Source organism: Hyla sarda, chromosome 2, assembly GCF_029499605.1.
Source record: "Hyla sarda isolate aHylSar1 chromosome 2, aHylSar1.hap1, whole genome shotgun sequence".
Classification (NCBI taxonomy): Eukaryota; Metazoa; Chordata; class Amphibia; order Anura; family Hylidae; genus Hyla; species Hyla sarda.
In genome coordinates this window covers 80,681,822-80,703,939 of record NC_079190.1, presented here as the reverse complement: position 1 = coordinate 80,703,939, position 22,118 = coordinate 80,681,822, and the positions used below count along the sequence as shown (strand labels likewise).

At 42.1% G+C, this 22,118-nt stretch overlaps 1 protein-coding gene across 8 annotated transcripts in view; it reads left to right on the top strand.

Moving 5' to 3' along the window:
• Nucleotides 1-22,118, top strand: part of WNT10B (Wnt family member 10B) — an 83,519-nt gene that overhangs the window by 45,461 nt on the left and 15,940 nt on the right. For 4 of the 8 annotated variants that reach the window (XM_056562231.1, XM_056562232.1, XM_056562233.1 and 1 more), the window contains one exon: nucleotides 13,410-13,570. In XM_056562231.1, coding sequence (XP_056418206.1) covers nucleotides 13,488-13,570 — 83 coding nt within the window. In that variant the 5' untranslated portion in view covers nucleotides 13,410-13,487. Of the gene's footprint in view, nucleotides 1-4,570; nucleotides 4,589-4,713; nucleotides 4,884-8,403; nucleotides 8,505-9,394; nucleotides 9,455-13,409; nucleotides 13,571-22,118 lie in introns of those variants that run through there. The other 4 variants (XM_056562230.1, XM_056562228.1, XM_056562234.1 and 1 more) reach the window with 4 other exon arrangements.

The window sequence follows — 22,118 nt, the reverse complement described above, 5'->3', positions numbered from 1 at the left end:
GTAACTGCCTATACCTATGGGGAAGAGGGGGGGGGGTAACTGCCTATACCTATGGGGAAGAGGGGGGGGGGGTAACTGCCTATACTTATGGGGAAGAGGGGGGGGGGGGGTAACTGCCTATACCTATGGGGAAGAGGGGGGGGTAACTGCCTATACCTATGGGGAAGAGGGGGGGGGTAACTTCCAATACCTATGGGGAAGAGGAGGGGTAACTGCCTATACCTATGGTGAAGAGGGGGTGGGGGTAACTGCCTATATCTATGGTGAAGAGGGGGGGGGGGGGGTAACTGCCTATACCTATGAGGAAGAGAAGGGAGGGGGGGGGTAACTGCCTATACCTATGGGGAAGAGGGGGGGTAACTGCCTATACCTATGGGGAAGAGGGGGGGGTGGGGGTAACTGCCTATACCTATGGGGAAGAGGGGGGGGGGGGTAACTGCCTATACCTATGGGGAAGAGGGGGGGGGGTAACTGCCTATACCTATGGGGAAGAGGGGGGGGGGTAACTGCCTATACCTATGGGGAAAAGGGGGGGGTAACTGCCTATACCTATTTGGAAGAGAGGGGGGGGTAACTTCCTATACCTATGGGGAAGAGGAGGGGTAACTGCCTATACCTATGGGGAAGAGGGGGGGGGTAACTGCCTATACCTATGGGGAAGAGGGGGGGGGTAACTGCCTCTACCTATGGGGAAGGGGGGGGGGGTAACTGCCAATCCCTAGGGTGAAGAGGGGGGGGGGGGTAGCTGCCTATACCTATGGGGAAGAGGGGGGGGGTAACTGCCTATACCTATGGGGAAGAGAAGGGGGGGGGGTAACTGCCTATACCTATGGGGAAAAGGGGGTGACTCTGCCTATAGGGAACGGGGGGGGGTGTAACTACCTATACCTATTGGGGGGGGCTACCTAACTTTATACCTGGATGCCTAACTAATTACCTACATACCTGGCTATCTAACTATGTACCTGGCCTTCATACATGGCTGCCTAACTACCTAGCTAGCCCCCTACCTACCTGGCTTGTCACCTACCTACATATCTGGCTTCCTGATCTACCTACCTAGTTACCTGGCTACCTACCTTCCCTTTTACTGTGCAGGACACCAAGGAGGGCATTATTACACTTTGTGGGCCTATAGATGGGAAGATTGTGTAGAGGAGGGGAGGGCACTGAATATATGCAGAGTCTGACATGTTTTTCCTGCAGATGTTAAGAGATCCACATGGCGGTCTTATCCGGACGGAGAAGAAAAGGAAAGAGGACGCCGCTGATCAGAAAATACGTAATTGTGAGTCCCAAAATGTAACTGTAATCACTTATATGGTATAGACATCCTGTGTACAGCTGATATCTACTGCCATATGGTCCTGTATATAATCACTTATATTGTGTACAGATCCTTTATAGTGTACTGGTCTGTGTTTAGTGGTTTTATTCAGTACAACATTTTCAGTTTTCCACCTACAGAGCTATATGAGGGCTTTATCGGTATCAATTTGGTTTTGATGATTTTTTCATCCTATTTTTTGGTGTTGGTAGTGTGTATACAGAGGAGCTGTTACAATGTTTGCATTTGTACTATTTGGTGAGGTTGTCAAATGTATTTATATTATATTTATATTTGCTGGGTATCCCCTTAAATGTATTGCCTGTTGTTAAATAAATGTTATTTACAATTGTAAGTTTTATTCTCTAAATGTAATTTTTTTGTGCATATATATTGCATCCATCCCATGCCCTGTGCCATTTCTTTACCCCCCTTCATCCCCCATGCCATTTCTTTACCCTCCCCATCCCCCATGCCATTTCTTTACCCCCCCATCCCCCATGCCATTTCTTTACCCCCCCATCCCCCATGCCATTTCTTTACCCCCCCCACCCCCATGCCATTTCTTTACCCCACCCCCATCCCCCATGCCATTTCTTTATCCCCCCCCATCCCCCATGCCATTTCTTTACCCCCCCCATGCCATTTCTTTACCCCCCCATCCCCCATGCCATTTCTTTACCCCCCCATCCCCCATGCCATTTCTTTACCCCCCCCCCATCCCCCATGCCATTTCTTTACCCCCCCCCCATCCCCCATGCCATTTCTTTACCCCCCCCCCCATCCCCCATGCCATTTCTTTACCCCCCCCCATGCCATTTCTTTACCCCCCCATCCCCCATGACATTTCTTTACCCCCCCATCCCCATGCCATTTCTTAAACCCCTGATCCCTCGTCCTCTGTGCAATCGGTCCCGCCCTTTTTTTTAGCTCCACCCCCACATAGCCACACCCACGACCGGTATTTTTCTGAGGGAAAGGTGGCAACCCTAGACAGGACCGAGTGCTGTACTGGGACACCACATATTATTTTATTTTGTTCTGCTTGTCTGCTTGTTTGTGTGTCAGCTTATTGGTCTTGTGTCGTCGGTGTGCATGGGTGGTTGGATGCTCTGTCCTATTTATGCCAGTATTTGATGCTAGTGAAGAGGTTGATATCAAAGTAATTTACTACTTTGCTATTATGACATATTTATTGTGTGTTTTACTTTCTTGACTGTGTGGGTACTGCGCTACTCACGTCTATTACACCTCTGCATTGTAGTAAAACTTACTTTTATTGCTGTTCTTATAAAATTAAAAAAAATCTAACAAACAGAGTTTACAAAAAAAAAAGAAAAAGTAAAGAAAGACAGGCACCAGCACACATTGTGGAGAATACACATGAAAATGACCCAATCAGCAATGGCTGATGCAAAGGTGGAAAAATGAACCACAGCATGAAAGAATGCCTAAAACACAACCTAGATGGCAAAAGCAATGGCTACAGGACACAGCACCACTAATACTATAAGCCAGGAAATAAGAGCCATAAAATAAAATGAAGAAACTCCAAAAAACCTAAGGAAAAGCAAGATGGAATTGTATGCCATGTACAAGGTCACTTCCATGCTTAACTACCGCAATGCATGTTTTTCGTTGTATTTTCCACAGTTTGTGCTGGTACCTTTCTTTCTTTTCTTTTGAGAGGATTTTATACATTTTATACAAGTTTTGCTAATAAAGACTATATTGTTTCATATTAATGAAGCAGCATATTAAACTATCTATATCCCTCTCTCTCTCCCCTGTCTTGGACTAGGAGTCATTGCCAAGGTTTGGGGGATGTTTTAGGCTTTGACCTACTGGGCGCTAACATTCTCCTCCTAAAAATGCACCAGTTAAGGGTCCATTCACATGTACAGTCTCCTGTGCATATTTGATGTGCAGGATTTGAAGCTGCAGATCTAAAGCTGTGCTCAGTCATTTAGTTTACACTGAACTCTGTAGCAGAAAATCTGCAGCTTTAAGTCCTGCGCAACAAATATGCATGGGATACTGCACCTGTGAATAGACCCTAAAACTGTATGTCCAGTGGGAGGCATGAGAGGGGGTGGTTAAAAAAAAACAGCTACTGCCACCCTCTGCAAGAAGCTACCCTAAGCAGTGAACCTCTACTACCTAGTGCTAAATGCAGGACTGGTACCTAGTGCTACAGAAAACTCTAGATACACTCATGGCTGTAAATGTTGGCACCCCTGAAATTTTTCAAGAAAATTAAGTATTTCTCAAAGAAAAGGATTGCAGTAACACATGTTTTGCTATACACATGTTTATTCCCTTTGTGTGTATTGGAACTAAGTAAAAAAAAGGGAGGAAAAAAAGCTAATTGGGCATAATGTCACACCTAACTCCAAAAATGGGCTGGACAAAATTATTGGCATCCTTAACTTAATATTTGGTTGCATCAGTCGCGACCTATTACCATCAATAAGCTTCTTACACCTCTCAGCCGGAATGATGGACCACTCTTCCTTTGCAAACTGCTCCAGGTCTCTTATTGGAAGGCGCCTTTTCCCAACAGTAATTTTAAGATCTCTCCACAGGTGTTCAATGGGATTTAGATCTGGACTCATTGTTGGCCACTTCAGAACTCTCCAGTGCTTTGTTGCCATCCATTTCTGGTGCTTTTTGATGTATGTTTGGGGTCATTGTCCTGCTGGAACAGTGCCACCCAAAATCCATTGGTAATCCTCAGATTTCATGATGCCTTGTACACATTGAAGGCACCCAGTGCCAGAGGCAGCAAAACAACCCCAAAACATCATTGAACCTCCACCATATTTCACTGTAGGTACTGTGTTATTTTCTTTGTAGGCCTCATTCCGTTTTCGGTAAACAGTACAATGATGTGCTTTACCAAAAAACTCTATCTTGGTCTCATCTGTCCACAAGACATTTTTCCAGAAGGATTTTGGCTTAATCAAGTTAATTTTGGCAAAATGTAGTCTTGCTTTTTTATGTCTCTGTGTCAGCAGTGGGGTCCTCCTGGGTCTCCTGCCATAGCATGTAATTTCATTTAAACCTTGACTGATAGTTAGCACTGACACTGATGCTCCCTGAGCCTGCAGGACCGCTTGAATATCTTTGGAACTTGTTTGCAGCTGCTTATCCACCATCCGGACTATCCTGCGTTGACACCTTTCATCAATTTTTCTCTTCCGTCCACGCCCAGGGAGATTAGCTACAGTGCCATGGTGTCAGAACCTATAGGGTTAAAAGGTTCTGACAGGTTCTTTGTTTGTTTTGTTGCCAGGTTAAACCTAGCTGTCTAGCTGGTCAGCTGACCGCTTGATGAGAGCACCTGTGAGTTGCTTAGTTAACCTGGCAGTTGGCTCTCAGTCAGCGCCTGTGAAAGAGTCTTTTTGCTCCAGTAGCTAGCGTGTATTCCCTGTTTCTTCTGTATAACCCGTCATCTTTGACTTTTGGCTTTCATCTCGACTTCTCTCTGGTATTAGTGACTTGGTACTTCGACTTCTCCTGGCTTTGATGCGGTTAATTGACTCTGGACTATTATGTGAGTGTGTAGTCATATTTTGTTAGTCTGTCTGTTATCCCACTGTTCCCGGACCTAGTCAGTGTCATTGTAGTTTATTATTTTGACTATTACACCCCTCACAAATAAAGGAAGGCACTCTCTTTGTGGTTACGGACCTGTCATTTAGGGCAGTAAGTAGATAGGGGAGCAGGCGAGATTAGTGTGCACTCCTTCCCAGCCCATACGTGACATTTTCACAGGCCCAAATATACCTGCATTTGCTAAGATGGAAGCAATGATGGCTTAAGTAGAGCAAATACAGGGATTAACACATTTTTCAGGGGGTTGTGTCAGTTCTTCCACTCCAGAGGTGGGATTACTGGTGGGTTCTCTGCATTTTGAAAAAATCACATTTTATGTTCTGGAAAATTTGTCGGTAAATGTGATTTTGGGATTACCTTGGTTAAGGAAACATCATCCTGTTTTTGATTGTTCCTCTGGGGAACTCATCAAGTGGGGGTCTCAATGTATAAATAAATGCATTACTATATCTGTTGCAACTCTCGGTGTGGTCCAAAGTAATCTACCCAAATTTATTTCTGATTTTTGTGATGTTTTTTCTGAGGAGGCCTCCTCTGCTTTGCCCCCACACCGAGATTATGACTGTGCTATTGAACTTGTACCTGATGCCAAGTATCCTAAGGGGCGAATTTATAATTTGTCTAGTCCTGAAAGGGAAGCTATTAAGGATTACATTCAGTCAAGTTTACAAAAGGGTCATATTCGTCCATCCGTTTCTCCCATGGGAGCAAGGTTCTTCTTTGTAGCAAAGAAAGATGGAGGGCTTAGGCCTTGTATTGATTATCGGGGTCTGAACAAGATCACAGTCAAAAATCAATATCCATTGCCTCTTATTCCAGACTTGTTTAATCAATTACAGGGGGCATGTTGGTTCACTAAACTGGACCTTCGAGGGGCTTATAATTTGATCAGAATAAAAGAGGGTGATGAATGGAAGACTGCTTTTAATACCCCTGAGGGTCATTTTGAGTATCTGGTAATGCCTTTTGGTCTCAGTAATGCATCTGCAGTCTTTCAGAATTTGGTCAACGATATTTTTTGCAAATTTTTGGGTAAATTTCCAGTAGTTTATCTAGATGATATTCTAATTTTCTCTCGAGATTGGTCATCTGATGTGGATCATGTACATTCTATTCTTCAGGTACTTCGCCAAAACAAATTGTTTGTTAAACAGGAGAAGTGTGTTTTTGGTGTCAAAGAGGTACAATTTTTGGGGTACATCTTAACTCCAGGACATTTTGAAATGGATCTTGAGAAGGTTTAAGGGGTACTCCGGTGAAAAACTTTTTTTTTTTTTTTTAAATCAACTGGTGCCAGAAAGTTAAACAGATTTGTAAATTACTTCTATTAAAAAATCTTAATCCTTCCTGTACTTATTAGCTGCTGAATACTTCAGCGGAAATTATTTTCTTTTTGAAACACAGAGCTGTCTGCTGACATCACAAGCACAGCGCTCTCTGCTGACATCTCTGTCCATTTTGGAAACTGTCCAGAACAGCATGTGTTTGCAATGGGGATTTTCTCCTACTCTGGACAGTTCCTAAAATGGACAGAGATGTCAGCAGAGAGCACTGTGCTCATGATGTCAGCAGACAGCTCTGTGTTTCAAACGGAAAATAATTTCCACTGTAGTATTCAGCAGCTATTAAGTGCAGGAAGGATTAAGATTTTTTAATAGAAGTAATTTACAAATCTGTTTAACTTTCTGGCACCAGTTGATTTAAAAAAAAATAAAAGTTTTTCACCGGAGTACCCCTTTAAGGCTGTATCAGACTGGGTGTGTCCCTTTTCTTTAAAGGCACTACAGAGGTTTTTGGGCTTTGCAAACTACTATAAAAAATGTATAAAGAATTTTTCTATTGTTGCAAAACCATTGACTATTCTGACTCGTAAAGGGGCAGATCTGGTTAACTGGTCTGAGAAGGCGGAAGCCGCTTTTGAACATCTTAAGGGATGCTCCATTACTGCTCCAATATTAGTTCAACCAGATCGGACCAAGCCCTTTATTGTTGAAGTAGATGCTTCTGAAGTTGGTGTTGGAGCAGGTTTGTCACAGGGAACTGCTTCTTTGACTAAGTTACGTCCTTGTGCCTTCTTTTCTCGTAAATTTTGCACACCTCAACAAAACTATGATGTAGGAAACCGAGAACTTTTGGCAATCAAGTGGGCTTTTGAGGAATGGAGAAATTTTCTTGAAGGGGCAGTGAAGGGGCAAAGACTCATCGGACACGTCCTGCATGGGAGTTGTGTCCATTGTCCATTCCTAATAGTCCCTGGACTGATATTTCTATGGATTTATTTGACTGATCTGCCTCCATCTGAGGGAAAAACTGTTCTATGGGTGGTGGTGGATAGGTATAGTAAACAGTGTCATCTCATTCCTTTGAAAGATCTCCCTTCGGCCAAAATTCTTGCTGACTTATTTTTAAGACATGTTGTTAGATATGATGGGGTTCCAGAAAACATTGTATCTGATCGAGGAGTACAATTTGTTTCTAAATTTTGGCAAGCTTTTTGTAAGCAGTTGGGTGTTGAGTTGTCTTTTTCATCCACTTTTCATCCCCATTCTAATGGTCAAACTGAAAGGTTGAATCAAAATGTGGAACAGTACCTAAGATGTTATGTAGCAGATAGATAGGATGAATGGGTATCTTTTCTGTCTCTTGCTGAGTTTGACTTGAATAACCAAGAAAATTCTTCTACTGGAATGTTACCATTTATGGGTTTAATCTGCAGTTTTCTTCCTGTACTAATACTGATAGTGATAACCCTGAAGTTGAGACTACCATTAGTAAACTGTGCACAGTTTGGGCCCAGGTTCAGAAGAACCTGAGAAATGCCCAAGAACTACAAAAAAGATCTGCCAACAAGACGTACTTGTGGCATAAAATTTAAAGTTGGTGATAAAGTGAGGTTGTCTACTAAAAATCTTCATCTTAAGGTTCCATCAAAAAATTGGCATCTAGGTTTATTGGACCTTATGAGGTAATTTAAGTTATTAATCCAGTTTGTTACAGATTTAAATTACCTTCTTCTTTGTTAAAAAAAAAGTTATGTTCCTACTCAGTCTCCAGTACTGGTTTTACCTCTGGAGAACTGGAGTATGAGGTCTCCAAAATACTGGACAGTCGAAAGGTACAGAATTCTGTCCAGTATTTGTTTCATTGGAAAGGTTATGGTCCGGAGGAGAGATTGTGGGTTCCAGCCTCTTCTATTCATGCTTCCACTTTGATAAAAAAAAAAGGTTCCACAATGCTCATCCGGACAAACCTAAACCCAAATTTAAGGGTCCAGTGGCCCCTTTTAAAAGGGGGGGGGGGGATAACTATCAGAACCTATAGGGTTGAAAGGTTCTGACATTTTCTTTGTTTGTTTTGTTGCCGGGTTACACCTAGCTGTCTAGCTGGTCAGCTGACCGCTTGATGAGAGCACCTGTGAGTTGCCTATTTAACCTGGCAGTTGGCTCTCAGTCAGCGCCTGTGAAAGAGTCTTTTTGCTCCAGTAGCTAGCGTGTATTCCCTGTTTCTCCTGTATAACCCGTCATCTTTGACTTTTGGCTTTCATCTCGACTTCTCTCTGGTATTAGCGACTTGGTACTTTGACTTCTCCTGGCTTTGACGCAGTCAGTTGACTCTGGACTATTGTGTTAGTGTGTAGTCACATTTTGTTAGTGTGCCTGTTATCCCACTGTTCTCGTACCTAGTCAGTGTCATTGTAGTTTATTATTTTGACTATTATACCCCTCACATATACAGGAAGGGACTGTCTTTATGGTTCCGGATCTGTCATTTAGGGCAGGTACATAAGTAGGCAGGGATAGGGAAGCGGGCGAGATTAGTGTGCACTCCTTCCCATCCCATACGTGACATGGGTTGCAAACTTCTTGATAATGTTGTGCACTGTGGACAAAGGCAAATCTAGATCTCTGGAGATGGACGTGTAACCTTCAGATTGTTGATATTTTTCCACAATTTTGGTTCTCAAGTCCTCAGATAGGTCTCTTCTCCTCTTTCTGTTGCCCATGCTTAGTTTGGCACACACAGACACACAATGCAAAGACTAAGTGAACTTCTCTCCTTTTCATCTGCTTTCAGGTGTGATTTTTATATTGCCCGCACCTGTTACTTGCCCCAGGTGAGTTTAAAGGAGCATCACATGCTTGAAACAATCTTATTTTTCCACAATTTTGAAAGGGTGCCAATAGTTTTTGTCCAGCACATTTTTGGAGTTTGGTGGGACATTATGTCCAATTTGTTTGTTTTTTTCCTCCCTTTTTTCTTTAGCTCCAAAACACACTAAGGGAATAAACATGTATATAGCAAAGCATGTGTTACTGCAATCCTTTTCTGTGAGAAATACTTCATTTTCTTGTTTTCGCTGTGGAGGAGAGCCGGGTCTCCATATAGGAGATTGGGTGGGGGGGGCCACAGCACTCAGACTATCCCTGTGGATAGGGGATAAGTTTTGTTCATGATACTTCTTTAAAATCATTTACCCAAGAGGATGGCACAGAAATGTGCATGTCCATGGTAAGTTCTTTATATATTTAGGGTTTGCTGTAGCTAAAAGATTTTCATTTATGATTGGTTTTGTATTTATAAGTTGGATTTTTCTTTATTGGTTATTGTTCTCATTGATTTTTAAATGGTTAATTTATTTCTTCCTATCTGAATTATAGTTAAATGCTTAGCGTGTACATTATGTTTTGCTGTAATGAATATATTGGAATGTTTTAGGGTTTTTTTTCAGTGTGAAAAATTTCTTGTCTATGGTCAGTATTAGCTGTATTATAAGCACAATGTAAGTTGAGATTCGGAGCATACATGTTTTTGCTGCATTAGAATTCATCCGCTTGCTTAGTCATGTTTAGAAATGCAAAGGGCCAGCAGATATTGAGCTCCAGGTATCGAAAGTGTCCTGCCAGCAATTTTAAAAGGTTAAACATGCATTCACCAGGGACTAGGAAAATAAATACAAATCTCCTAAATCCTCTGAAAACTTCCTTGTGTGCTATTTTTTTATCATTCAGTGTCAAGCTTTACAAACATACCTTGTCTAAATCATACGTGCTAATCCGTACAAGCTGGACTAACTCTTTACCCTGGAAAGAATGTTTTTCTGCTTCTGTTTTTTTTTCTTTATGTTTTTTTTTATTTTATTTGTTGTTTAAAGGCAACCTGGCTTCAAATGAGAAACAGGAAAATAAAAGTTGTTTTTAAAATGTTGCTTTGATTATACAATATCCAAGAATACATTTTTTCTCTTTCTTCTTTTGGACGTGTCATGAAATCTGTCCATTTGTGACATAGAAGTTCTGTTTGGAGTAAACTCTTAAAGGGGTACTCCATCCCAAGACATCTTAAGATGTCTGATCACGGGGGGTCCTGCTGCTGGGGACCCCCGCGATCTCCCTGCTGCACCCGGCATTCATTTAGAGCACCGGAGGCTCATGACGTCATGGTCACGCCCCCCTCAATGCAAGTCTATGGGTGGGGGCGTGACGGCCGCCATGCCCCCTCCCATAGACTTGCATTGAGGGGATGTGGCCGTGACGTCATGATTGGGGCGTAACCACTATGTCACGAGCCTCCGCCCCGCATTGCCAGTCATCCGGCATGGAACGAAGTTCGCTCCATGCACCAGATGTCTGGGGAGATGTCTAGAGACAGATTACCCCTTTAAGAGTAGAGTCACACACAACATATACACAATGTATTTCACGCTGTATTTAATCTGCTGCACAGTGGGAAATACACAGTGAGATTTGGTGGCGGGGCTGCGCATCACAGTTACATTGGCGTTCAGCCTGCATCCAAAACTCACTGCACACACAGGGCTGCCGCCAGGAAGCCCTGTGTGTCAGCTAGCAGAAGAATATGCAGCATATTGCAGTGGATTTTTTGCAGCATGAAATATGCTATATATGTATATGCGTTGTGTGTGACCCTTCCCTTACACAGCAATTGGATGGTGATGCTTCTGCTTGTGCTCTCCACAGAATCCCCAGTATCTCATCCACATAACAATAGTCAGTTACTTTATTGCATATAGAGTGGGGAAGGGTTGTATTTTCAGATTTGTGGGGATATATCCTCAGCAGAAGCTAGAAGGTATTGAGGAAACACACAGTATAAAAAGACATTTGCTTCCCATAACATGACTGCTTTACATCAAGCGTATTATCTATATTTGTATATATATATATATATATATATATATATATATATATATATATATATATATATATGAAACTCAACATGTGTATGTGTATCTGTTTGTATGTTCCATCATATCTTCCAAAAGACTGACAATATGTCAATCAAATTTAATCCACATGTAAATTATCTTTCTCTGGAGTGCCTTGCAAGTATATGGGACTTCTGGTTCATCTCCTGATTGCATTATTTTCCGCCTGCGTAGATTGCCCGGGACTTTTAAACATAATATTAACTGTGCGGCAGGCAGGTGCAGAGAATAAAAATAAAGATACGTAGGAGAGGCTCACTTCGGCTAGGTTCACATATGTCCAGTATTGTTTCTCGTCTTTTTCTCCTGCTAATCATTACGGCGCCCGGTGGCCCCCATAATAGTAAATGGGAGTCGCCGGGACCCGTTGTTTGCCATTGCTGCCCATTATGAGAACGGCCATTAAAGTCAGGGGGAAAAAAAAGAGACTTTGACGGCCATTCTCGACAGGGAACAACGGCAGTGTGAAAGTAGCCCTACATCCACAGTGTCAGATACACTAGTAGAAAACAAAAATATTGACACTCAAAATCAAATGAATTCGGACTGAGGATAAGAACTAATAGTGATAGACTCTTATTTATTTGTAAAATTTCAATACTGATTTAAAAAAAAAAAAATGTTTCTCGCTATTAGTACTTAACCTGAGTCTGAATACATTGGGCTTTGAGTGCCAATATTTTTGTTATGAGGATGCACAATGCTTTAACTTTGTAATAGGCTATATAAATGAGTACTGATCTGCCAGCATCAGTTCCTCTAATATGGCCCTAAGTTGCTGTAAATGCACCTTCTTGTCTCCTTGCTTTATTGAGTTGATGGGATTTTTAAAGGTCTAAGGGAAATCCATTCCGAACTTCATGGTCATTGCAGACAAATTGTGTATTCCTCTATACTGGAAAAGAATGGAACCTCCCTGATATTTTTGCAGATTTCTAGAATACAATTCAGATGACATGGTCTTCTTGGATGGAGTTTTAGAACATTCCAGAATTCAGGACACTTTTCATAAATGATCCAACTGGATGTTGGTGCTCTTATTCCGTGTTCCTTCTGGATTTTTGTTATTGTCTTTTGAAGACTTGCAAATTGTTGTTTTCTGTGTCCTTGATACTGAGGGTGTGGCCCTCCATAATGTGATTACTTTTGTATTTATTAATTTATTTAAAAAATTATGCCGTAACTTTCTATATGAAAATATTCGGTGGCACTCTCAAAAAGAAAATATTTATTTCATCTTGGAAAATCATCTGTTGCAAAAATATAAAAATATACAAATATAAAAAGATGTAATCCCCTATAATGTAAAATGATGCATGTACTTCCACAGCTTTTCAAGATAAATTCCCTCTTCAGAGGTTAAAGGGGTACTCCCCTGGAATTATTTTTTTTTTTAATCAACTGGTGCCAGAAAGTTAAACAGATTTGTAAATTACTTGTATTTAAAAATCTTAATTGTTCCAGTACTTATCAGCTGCTGTATGCTCCACAGGAAGTTCTTTTCTTTTTGAATTTCCTTACTGTCTAACCTCAGTGCTCTCTGCTGACACCTCTGTCCATATCAGGAACTGTCCGGAGCAGGATAGGTTTGCTATGGGGATTTGTTTCTGCTCTAGACAGTTCCTAAAAAGAGGTGTCAGCAGGGAGCACTGTGGTCAGACAGAAAGGAAATTCAAAAAGAAAAGAACTTTCTCTGGAACATACAACAGCTGATAAGTATTGGAAGGGTTAAGATTTTTTAATAAAAGTCATTTACAAATCTGTTTAACTTTCTGGCCCCAGTTGATTTAAAAAAAAAAGTTTTCCAGTGGAGTAACCCTTTAAGGATGGTACAGTGGTAAAAAGAAAAGGGAACATTTTGAATAAAGTCTATGTACAAAACTGGATTGGCCATTAAAACCTTAATTTACAATCAGCCAAGAAATGTTTTGAAATTAATATTTAGAAATTTCATAAAAGTCAATAAATCTGCAGGATTTATCAAGCTTACATATTGCCCCAGGAGTGGGTACAGCAAAGTTCACATCAAGTTGTAGGGTCATCTCTATGTCCAGGTAGACCTCAGTTCAATAGCTTCATCATTTTTGGGTCACCTATATCTTTTATCTGTGCTGTTTATCATCCTATAGACTTTTATATTCAAGTCCCCTTTGTGTACTTTTCTTGTTAACTAGGAACTTGTTATATATAGTATTGTGTTACATTACTGCCATACTAACCCGGGTTTGTCTTTAATAGGCTCAGTAAGACTGGAGAAGAGGGAGCCTCTGGGCCAGGAGATGAAGAAAGAGCCTCACTGTCTGACACAGCTGTCCAATGAAAGGTCAGAGGATGGCCTGGGACATTCACACGGGGACCTGGCCCTGGATTCTTACCATCTTCATATGGCTCTGCACCCGGTAATTTCTTGTTTTCTTATTTCTGCAAAACTATTATTTTATACTTTAAAGCTTCTTATTAGTTTCACCCAAAATACAATTACTCTCCTCCGAAAAGAGAAATAAATCTATACCTAAATATATACATTCCAACATTTTGGAAAATACATGGAGAGGAGGAAGAGAACAAAAAAAAAAAAAAAAAAAATCAAAAAGAGGCTGAACATTAGGACAGGGCCATATCGCCCCCATCTATCATCAAAGAGGATGTTTGTACCACACCCCTCTTCTCCAAGTTGGTTGGTCTGAGCCAAACACATGTACCCCTCTCTGCTACTCTTTGGAGAGTGAGAAAGAGGGGGAATTCTGTGCAGGTTTAAACTATAAATGGTGAGGAGGATGGATGTAAAGGAGAAATCCAGTAATTAAAAACTTATCCCTTATCAACAGTAAGGGGCTTAAGAGTTCAATTGCTGCCCCTAAACAACACCCCCCACAGGGTTTCCAGAACAGAGCCCTGCTCTCCCCGCTGAGTGGCCCCACCTTCTGAGATGTACTAGTCTCTGCAGTAAGCATCCAGTCAGCGGCTGAGGATGGACACCACTGCGGTTGGGGGTTGGCTGAGCGGGCGGTCACTGCTGAGACTAGTACATCTCGGAAGGGAGAGGTCGGACACTTGTCCACTATCCTGTGAATACGGATAGGTTTTTAATGACTGTATAACCTCTTTAACCTAGAGTGTTATTTCCATCTCATAAAGTGGTAGCATATCTCTAAATTGATGGGAGTCTGATCTCTGGGACCTTACTGATTGGAGTTACAGAGCTAGTAAAATACTGCATCCCCTTCACTAGTTATTCTCCTCATAAGCTGTGAGTTGGAATTATCCTTTTAAAGGGAATGTGGCAAATAAATTGTTTTTTTTTTTTACTCATTAGAGCCAGGTACTTATACATCTTTTTTTCTAATGTGTTTCTATTTTCTGATTGAATTTTAAATTCAAATTCAATTTTTTTAGTATTTTTTTTTTACTATGTGGGCAGCCATCATGCCTGAGCTTCTGTTCTTTTAACAGCCTTTAGAGATATGCTTTACAGCAATCCCCATGGAAATAGGAACAATAGACTGGAAGAGACCGATTGAGTTTCATGGAAGGTTTTTAAGGCATTATCTTTGACCTGTGCAAAGGTCATTGTGCAGGGAGAGGGAGGATGAGATCCGAACATCATCTATTGTGAATGGCCTGATCTCATCTTATCTATCTATTAGCGCCACCTTTTAAAGTAATCCTGCCTATGACTATATGGAGAAGACTGTTGAAAAGCAACATCTACAAAACAAAAAGTGTCAGTTCACTGCAAGATTTTAAGAGGATTTTACAATATAGTTAAAGAAATGGAAAAAGAGGGGGAGGGGGGTCACCAAAACTCCTAAAAATATGTTTAACATAAAAACTTGATTTAAACGATAGGTCATTCAGAGATTACACATTGTTTTATGTCACTTATCATTCTTCTATGTTTAGATCCAGCTGAATAAGATAAGTTGCTTCCAATATATTTTAATACTGTATCTATACAACTAGAACCAGCCTTGTTATCACTAATACCTAAATCCTATACAGTCATGGTATGTTTCTTCTTAAATGTCAACCATTGCACCCTACGGCAATGAAGTATTTAAACACCTGAACTTCAGGAGCCCTGTCATAGTGGGATTTATGAAAGTCTTGCACCTTGACCTAAGTGAGTTTATGAGGATTTATGTTCCATCAATGAGAGCTCAGCTTACCTTGAGCAAAAGTGAATATAAGGACTAGAGATGAGTGAATTTTTGAAAAAAACGATTCGGCCGATTTGACAAATTTCCCCCCCAAATTTTTTTTTCGGCACAAATTTATTCGCGATGAATCGCTATTAAAAACAGCTATTTCTGGCCTACAGAGAGCCTCAATAAGGGGTGAAGAACACTTTGCCTTGCTGTAACACGCATAGGGTGTGTGCTGGGTTAGTGAAATAATACTGTTATTCAGTATGACATGCAGATTCTTTTGGAAATGTCCTTCATGCCATGAAAATGTAGTTACAAGAGTTACTTTCCATTCTGGACTTCTTACCTGGCTGTATAACAATTATTTATATAAATTATATTAAATATTATTTAAAAATGTACAAGTCACTTTTAATAAATTATAAAACAGCTTTAAACAAAGTCTGCAAACTACAAGGCTCTTATAACAGAGATCAACTAAGTGCTAAACATTGTTACGTGATGTGCATTACAGACAGAGCTGTAGCTAGCTCTTTTTGCTCCTGAGGCGAGAACAGAAAATAACAGCTATCAGCTAAGTGCTAAACATTGTTACATGATGTGCATTACAGACAGAGCTGTAGCTAGCTCTTTTTGCTTCTGAGGCGAGAACAGAAAATAACAGCGATCAGCTAAGTGCTAAACATTGTTACATGTTGTGCATTACAAACAGAGCTGTAGCTAGCTCTTTTTGCTCCTAAGGCGAGAACCGAAAATAACAGCGATCAGATAAGTGCTAAACATTGTTACATGATGTGCATTACAGACAGAGCTGTAGCTAGCTCTTTTTGCTGCTGAGGCGAGAACAGAAAATTGCAACCAATCAGCTCGCTTCTTTAATTTTTAACACGGCCTTTGCAAAATGAAATAAGAAATCTGATTGGTTGCTATGGGCAACTGGGCAACTTTCCTTTGCACAGGTTTTGATGAATCTCACTCAATGTTTTCAGCCCCCCCCCCCCCAAGCACACACAATGCCTCCTGCATTATCCCACACAGTGATTGAGGGGTGTACGTGGGAGACAGGGGTGCAGAGTGGTGTACATGGGTGACAGAGGGGCATACAGGGATGACAGAGGGGTGTACAGGGGTGAGAGAGGAGTTTAGAGGGGTGACAAAAGGGTGTAGAGGGGTGAAAAAAGGGTGTATGGGATAACAGAGGGGGTCCAGGGGTTACAGAGAGGTTACGAGGGGTGACAGAGAAGTGTAGAGGAGTGAAAGAAGGGTGGGGGTGCACTTCCTGAAGCTGAGTAGGCCTCTGTCAGCGCTGCTCCTTCCCTCCATCCACATCATTCTGCTGAGGGACCAGGGAAAATCCAGAGTCCAGAGCTTCTCCACAGGAGAAGCAAGATACACGAGGATTGGAGCTGCAGCATCACCCGTCCTGGCACTGCACACAGACTTCCCTCCCGCCTGGCCTGCATGCCTGTGAATCGCAGGTGTGCAGGCCTGGGCAGAAAAATCTAAAATGTTAGTGCCATATTTCCCACCAGAGTGTCCTGGCACCCTGGTTGGGAATCAATGCCTCAGTGTAATGTGTGCTGGACACCCCTTGCGCCCCCTTGCAACAGCACACCTGAGGCCTCACTCGCCTCATCAGAGCTACAGCCCTGATTACAGAACATACAAGTGCAAAAAACACGAACTTCAAAACACACCAAAATCTGTGATAAAAGTGCTATAAAAAAAGAGGTAGTATTGTGATGTCCCAGTATGGGATATGCTCCTACAGTCCTGTCAGGTTGAGTCCCTGTACATCCTCAGGGCTCGCCTGCAGTGTTCCCCCATAATGTGTATAAGTTATGTACTAAGGGTAAAAGAGCCAGTGTCCAGCACATCTGGAGGCCTCAAGCCGAAATTGCAGCCACAAGTCAGTAAGTCAAGTCATCTTTGTCTGCTGTCAATATCTTCAGTCAGATCAAGTCAGTTATAGTCAGCGTGGCTGCGCTAGAGTCTGTTAAGTCACTGCAAGTCCCAGCAAGCTGCGAGGTCCCTCGTGTTACTGGCCACCTCTCTGGGAACCTTACTACCCTGTAAAGACTGTTATACCTGTTCAACCTCAGTAAAAGCTATCGTTAACCTTAACCTGGCCTTGGACTTTTATTAACCCCTGCCTAACCTGGGACTAACCGGAATACCTTCGGGTGGCAAACCACGCCCTGGCATCACAAACACGAAGGGGTTATAACCATCTACCCCTGGGCCACACCATCTGCCCCTTATACCTCACATCGCACCTCACCCCGACACCACAGTATTATATATTATTTCTGCAACAGTCTGTTCCATAAACCAGAGTGAGGGGAACTCTGAGAACAATGCGCTCCAGTAAGCTTAACAGAAAATTGTGGAAAAAAGGGCCTTGGAGCCTGGACCGCACTAAATGGAGTTTAATGAAGCGTGGCGTGATGGAATTGCGGCGATATTTGCATTCATTGCAAATCAAAATTTTCCTGAAATTTGTAACGAATTCGGATTCGTCAGATTTGATTCGCTCATCCCTAATAAGCACATGTGACAGTGTTTTTCAAACTGGGATCCTCCAGCTGTTGCAAAACTACAACTCCCAACATGCACCTACAGCCTTTGGCTGTCTGGGAATGCTAAGAGTTGTAGTTTAGCAACACCTAGTGGCTTCCAGTTTGGTAAACACTGACTTATGGTGTAAAGAGGGAGTTTCACAATTTCATAGCCATCAAGTGAACAAAAGTTTTGTTGTTGTTTATCACATATCTATAGCATCCAAGAAAGAAGGAATGTCCGGCACTGGAAATGCACTTAAAACTTGCTTTTATTGCTTGACTCTAGTCTACGATTAAGCACCTGCGAGTGCGAAACGCGTCAGATGTTCCTACTTGTACTGTGACTCCTGTCATGCAATAAAAGCAAGTTTTAAGTGCATTTCCAGTGCCGGACATTCCTTCTTTCTTGGATTACTTTGGTGAAGCCGGGGCGGGATCGGTGGGTCCGACAGCGCAGGTGTGCACAAGAGGTTAATGGTGAGAGCAAGCAGTGCTACTTGTTTGCAGTGATATCCATAGCATAGGGCATTGTTTTCCAAACAGAGTGTCTTCAGCTTTTGCAAATCTACAACTCACAACATGTCCAAAAAGCCAAAGGCTGTCTGGACATGCTAAGAGTTGTAGGTTTGCAACAGCTGGAGACACACTGTTTGGAAAACACTTGCATAGGACATAAGTGTCACATTGTCAGAAAACACATAGCCAAGACAGTCCTGGATCCACCATTCCTCCTTCCAGCGTCATCCAGTTTGCTTTAATTTGCGCCTCTTGGACTAATGGAGATTGCCGAGTGCAGAATTTGGTCTTCTTGGTCGTGTGGTAAGGAGAAATGGGGGACACAGTTCTTGTGATTAGGTGAGGTCCAGTCATGGGGGGTCCCCAGCATTTAAAAGTATCTGTCATCAAATCATATTTCCTAAACTAACTCACCCCTCCTGCCCTTAAAAAATGTTTCTGAGCTTTAAAAAGCTCTGTATCAAACCTTTCCCCTTGCTCACATTGTGTGAGCTCCCGGCAGGAGAAAGCGGGTGTTCCCCAGCATGCATGAATTCACTGAAGCCTGCGAGAGCTGTGCCTCGCCATGCCCCGCATGCCCTACCAGGCCGGGAGGAGACCAAACTAACTGTTTGACTTGGGGCATGGAACAGAACAGAGCCACCTAGTGGCCATTTTTTCAATCACATTAAAAACATATAAAGGTTGAGAATATTAACAGCAAGTGAAGAGCAAAGTGTCTTATAATTACATAAGGAACAATAAATTAAAAGTTTAGTTTCGTGACAGGTACTCTTTCAGAGCAGTATAGGTGATAAATGTTGATTCTAGTAGAAAGTAAAAAGCACCGCAGACAGAAAGGAAATTCAAAAAGAAAAGAACTGCCTGTGTAGCATATAGCAGCTGATAACTACTGAAAGGATTAACATGTTTTAATAGAAGTAATTTACAAATCTGTTTTCTGGCACCAGTTGATTAAAAAAAAAAAGTTTTCCAGGGGAGTACCCCTTTAAACTTAGTGTTAAAAATCTACAATAGGGAACTTGCTCTCAAAATTGACAACTCCAAACATTGACAACTCGAAAAATGTGTGCACAGACATTCCATTCTATGGGATCCTGCTGTACTTTTCCAATGCCAGAATTTTCGTGCCAGAAACATGGCGCATCTGGTGCAGAAATTTTGATTCCAGCATCCGCAGAAAGAATATTTAAGTCTATAAGACGACATTTGCGAGCGCCCCCTAGTGCCCACTGGTTAGTCAAATGTGCAGAATGCCTGCACCAGTCCGTGGACTCAGGGGAGTTTGATAAGTCTGCAGCCCATGATTGTCAGGACTCATCTACTATATCACTGCTCTTCTGGTTTCTTGGATATGTCAGAAATGATCTTTTCAGCAAAACGGTATGCATATGGATGAACAAAGAAGGTGGAACTGGGTGGGGAGGGGAGGTGTCTAAAAGCTGCCAGGGGCTATTGAATGAGTGAGGATGTAATTTTGAAGTTCACAGGAAGTCAGCCATACCGGATAGACTGATCTCCAACACAGGAAAGCATGTCATTTTCTGCTGGTGAGTGGAGATCACATAACTGCAAAAATGATGAGCTTGCTATTTATGTTTGCAGCTGTACTTCAATTCCAAAGTTGAAAATATAAGTAAAATTGATGCTTTTTGAGAAAAAAACTAAATTAAAATGAAAGGAGGTGCCTCCATTTAAAACACAGCTGTCAGGCCAATCAACAGATCACCCAGATCCCAATACCAATGCCACCAGTGGCCGGAGTCAGCCACAGCCAGCATGGAAATCTTTCTATTGTGGGCATTCCAGGAGAAATGGGAAATTTAGATATATCGCCTTCCAGGTCCACCAGAATGAGAGCAGAAGAACATCTCTCCATTATGGGGAGGGGGGAGGACTCACTCTATGATGCCCCTAATATGGAGCACAGACGGGGAATGTCTTTATGAAATAACTGATTTACCAATAGAGACTTTAAATGCACTCGAAAGGTTATTTTACTCTTTAATCCTCTAGTGATTATAGACATTTTTTCTATACTATAAGGTCTTTTCAGGTGCATCGTATGGTTCCTGGGAAGTAGCACAAGTGTCTGGTGTTCTCTTTCTAATCTGGAATAATATTGCGCAAACTGCTATTTAATCTAAGATCCATATAGAACATGTTTTAACAGAGGGGAAGTCTTATATAGATCTGGAGATAAGACGCATGTGCTGGCACTTGTTTGACATACCTTGTATGTATCTGCCAGCCAGCACTCATAGACAGCTGTTGATTCCTTATATACCTGTTGTGTCCTCTTTCTGTTGATATGAATAAAGGGTCTGCATCTTATGTCACTATATGGTAACTGATGGTAATGATGCCTATTTCGAGAAAGGGTATGTCAGTCTATACGCAACGTTTTAAGAATTTACACTCCATAAAATGAAAAATTGTATCTAGTAAGAGGCTTTGCATCCGGCATGTTTTGTGCCATTTTACGACTAGTCCATTTTATTGATCTACTGGGCAGATTTATCAAGTCTTAAAGGGGTACTCCACCCCTAAACATCTTATCCCCTACCCCCAGCGGTGAAACCCCCGTGATCTTGGATGCGGCGCCCCCCACATTCGATGCACAGAGCGAACTTCGGTCTGTGCTGGATGACTGGCAATGGGGGGCGGAGGCTCATGGCGTCACGGCCACCCCCCCTAAATGCAAGTCCATGGGAGTGAGCGTGATGGCCATCACGCCCCCTCCCATAGACTTGCATTGAGGTGATGTGGCCGTGACGTCACGAGCGGAGCATGACCGTGATGTCGCAAGCCTCTGGCACTGTGCCCGACACTCTAAATGAACACGGATGTCTAGGGGTGGAGAACCCATTTAAGCAGTTGATGTCTAAGAATGAGCCGGCTCGTCCTGAGACATCATGCGGTTTATGGCGTCGGTCCCTGACTTGAGCCCACGCCATACTGGCCGCCCCCACCTGATTCCTGTAGCGAAGGGCCGGTGCTAATAGCCGACTTGCGGTGATTGCCACAGCTGGCTATTAACCTTTTAGATCGCTGCTGTCAAAGTTGACAGCAGCATCTAAAGGGACATTTAAACCATCCCTGGTGGTCCAGTGGGATGGATCGGGGGGGGGGGGGGGGGGCGATCCACTGCTGAGGTAGCCGGAGGGCTTACCTCTCCTTCCGTCCAGGTCCAAGCTCTGAGATTGATAGAGCCTGGCTGAACCAGGCTTTATCAATCGAGCACAGAGCACACAGATCAATGTAGTTCTATGGAATCACATTGATCTATATGAGGAATCTACTGATTCCTCCTAAAAGTCCCCTAAGGGGACTAAAAGTGTAAAACAAAAAGAAAAAAACACCCATTTCCCCCTTTTCCCCCTTTTCCCAAATTCCATATAAAAATATCTAACCATAATAAAATAAACATATGTGGTATCACCGCGTGTGTAAATGTCTGAACTATAAAAATAAAATGTTAATTAAACGTGTACGGCATACACGTAAGAAAATTCCAAAGTCGTAAATTGCCTATTTTTGGTCACTTTGTATACCCTATATTTTTTTTATAAAAAACAATCAAAAAGTCCCATCAAAACAAAAATGGTACCGATAAAACCTATATAAATTAAGTATCCTTGTAACCGTATGTACCTACAGTATAAAGATGTGGCCGGCATTTATCATTGTAGTGTAAGTGAAGCATTTTTCTACACCTTTTT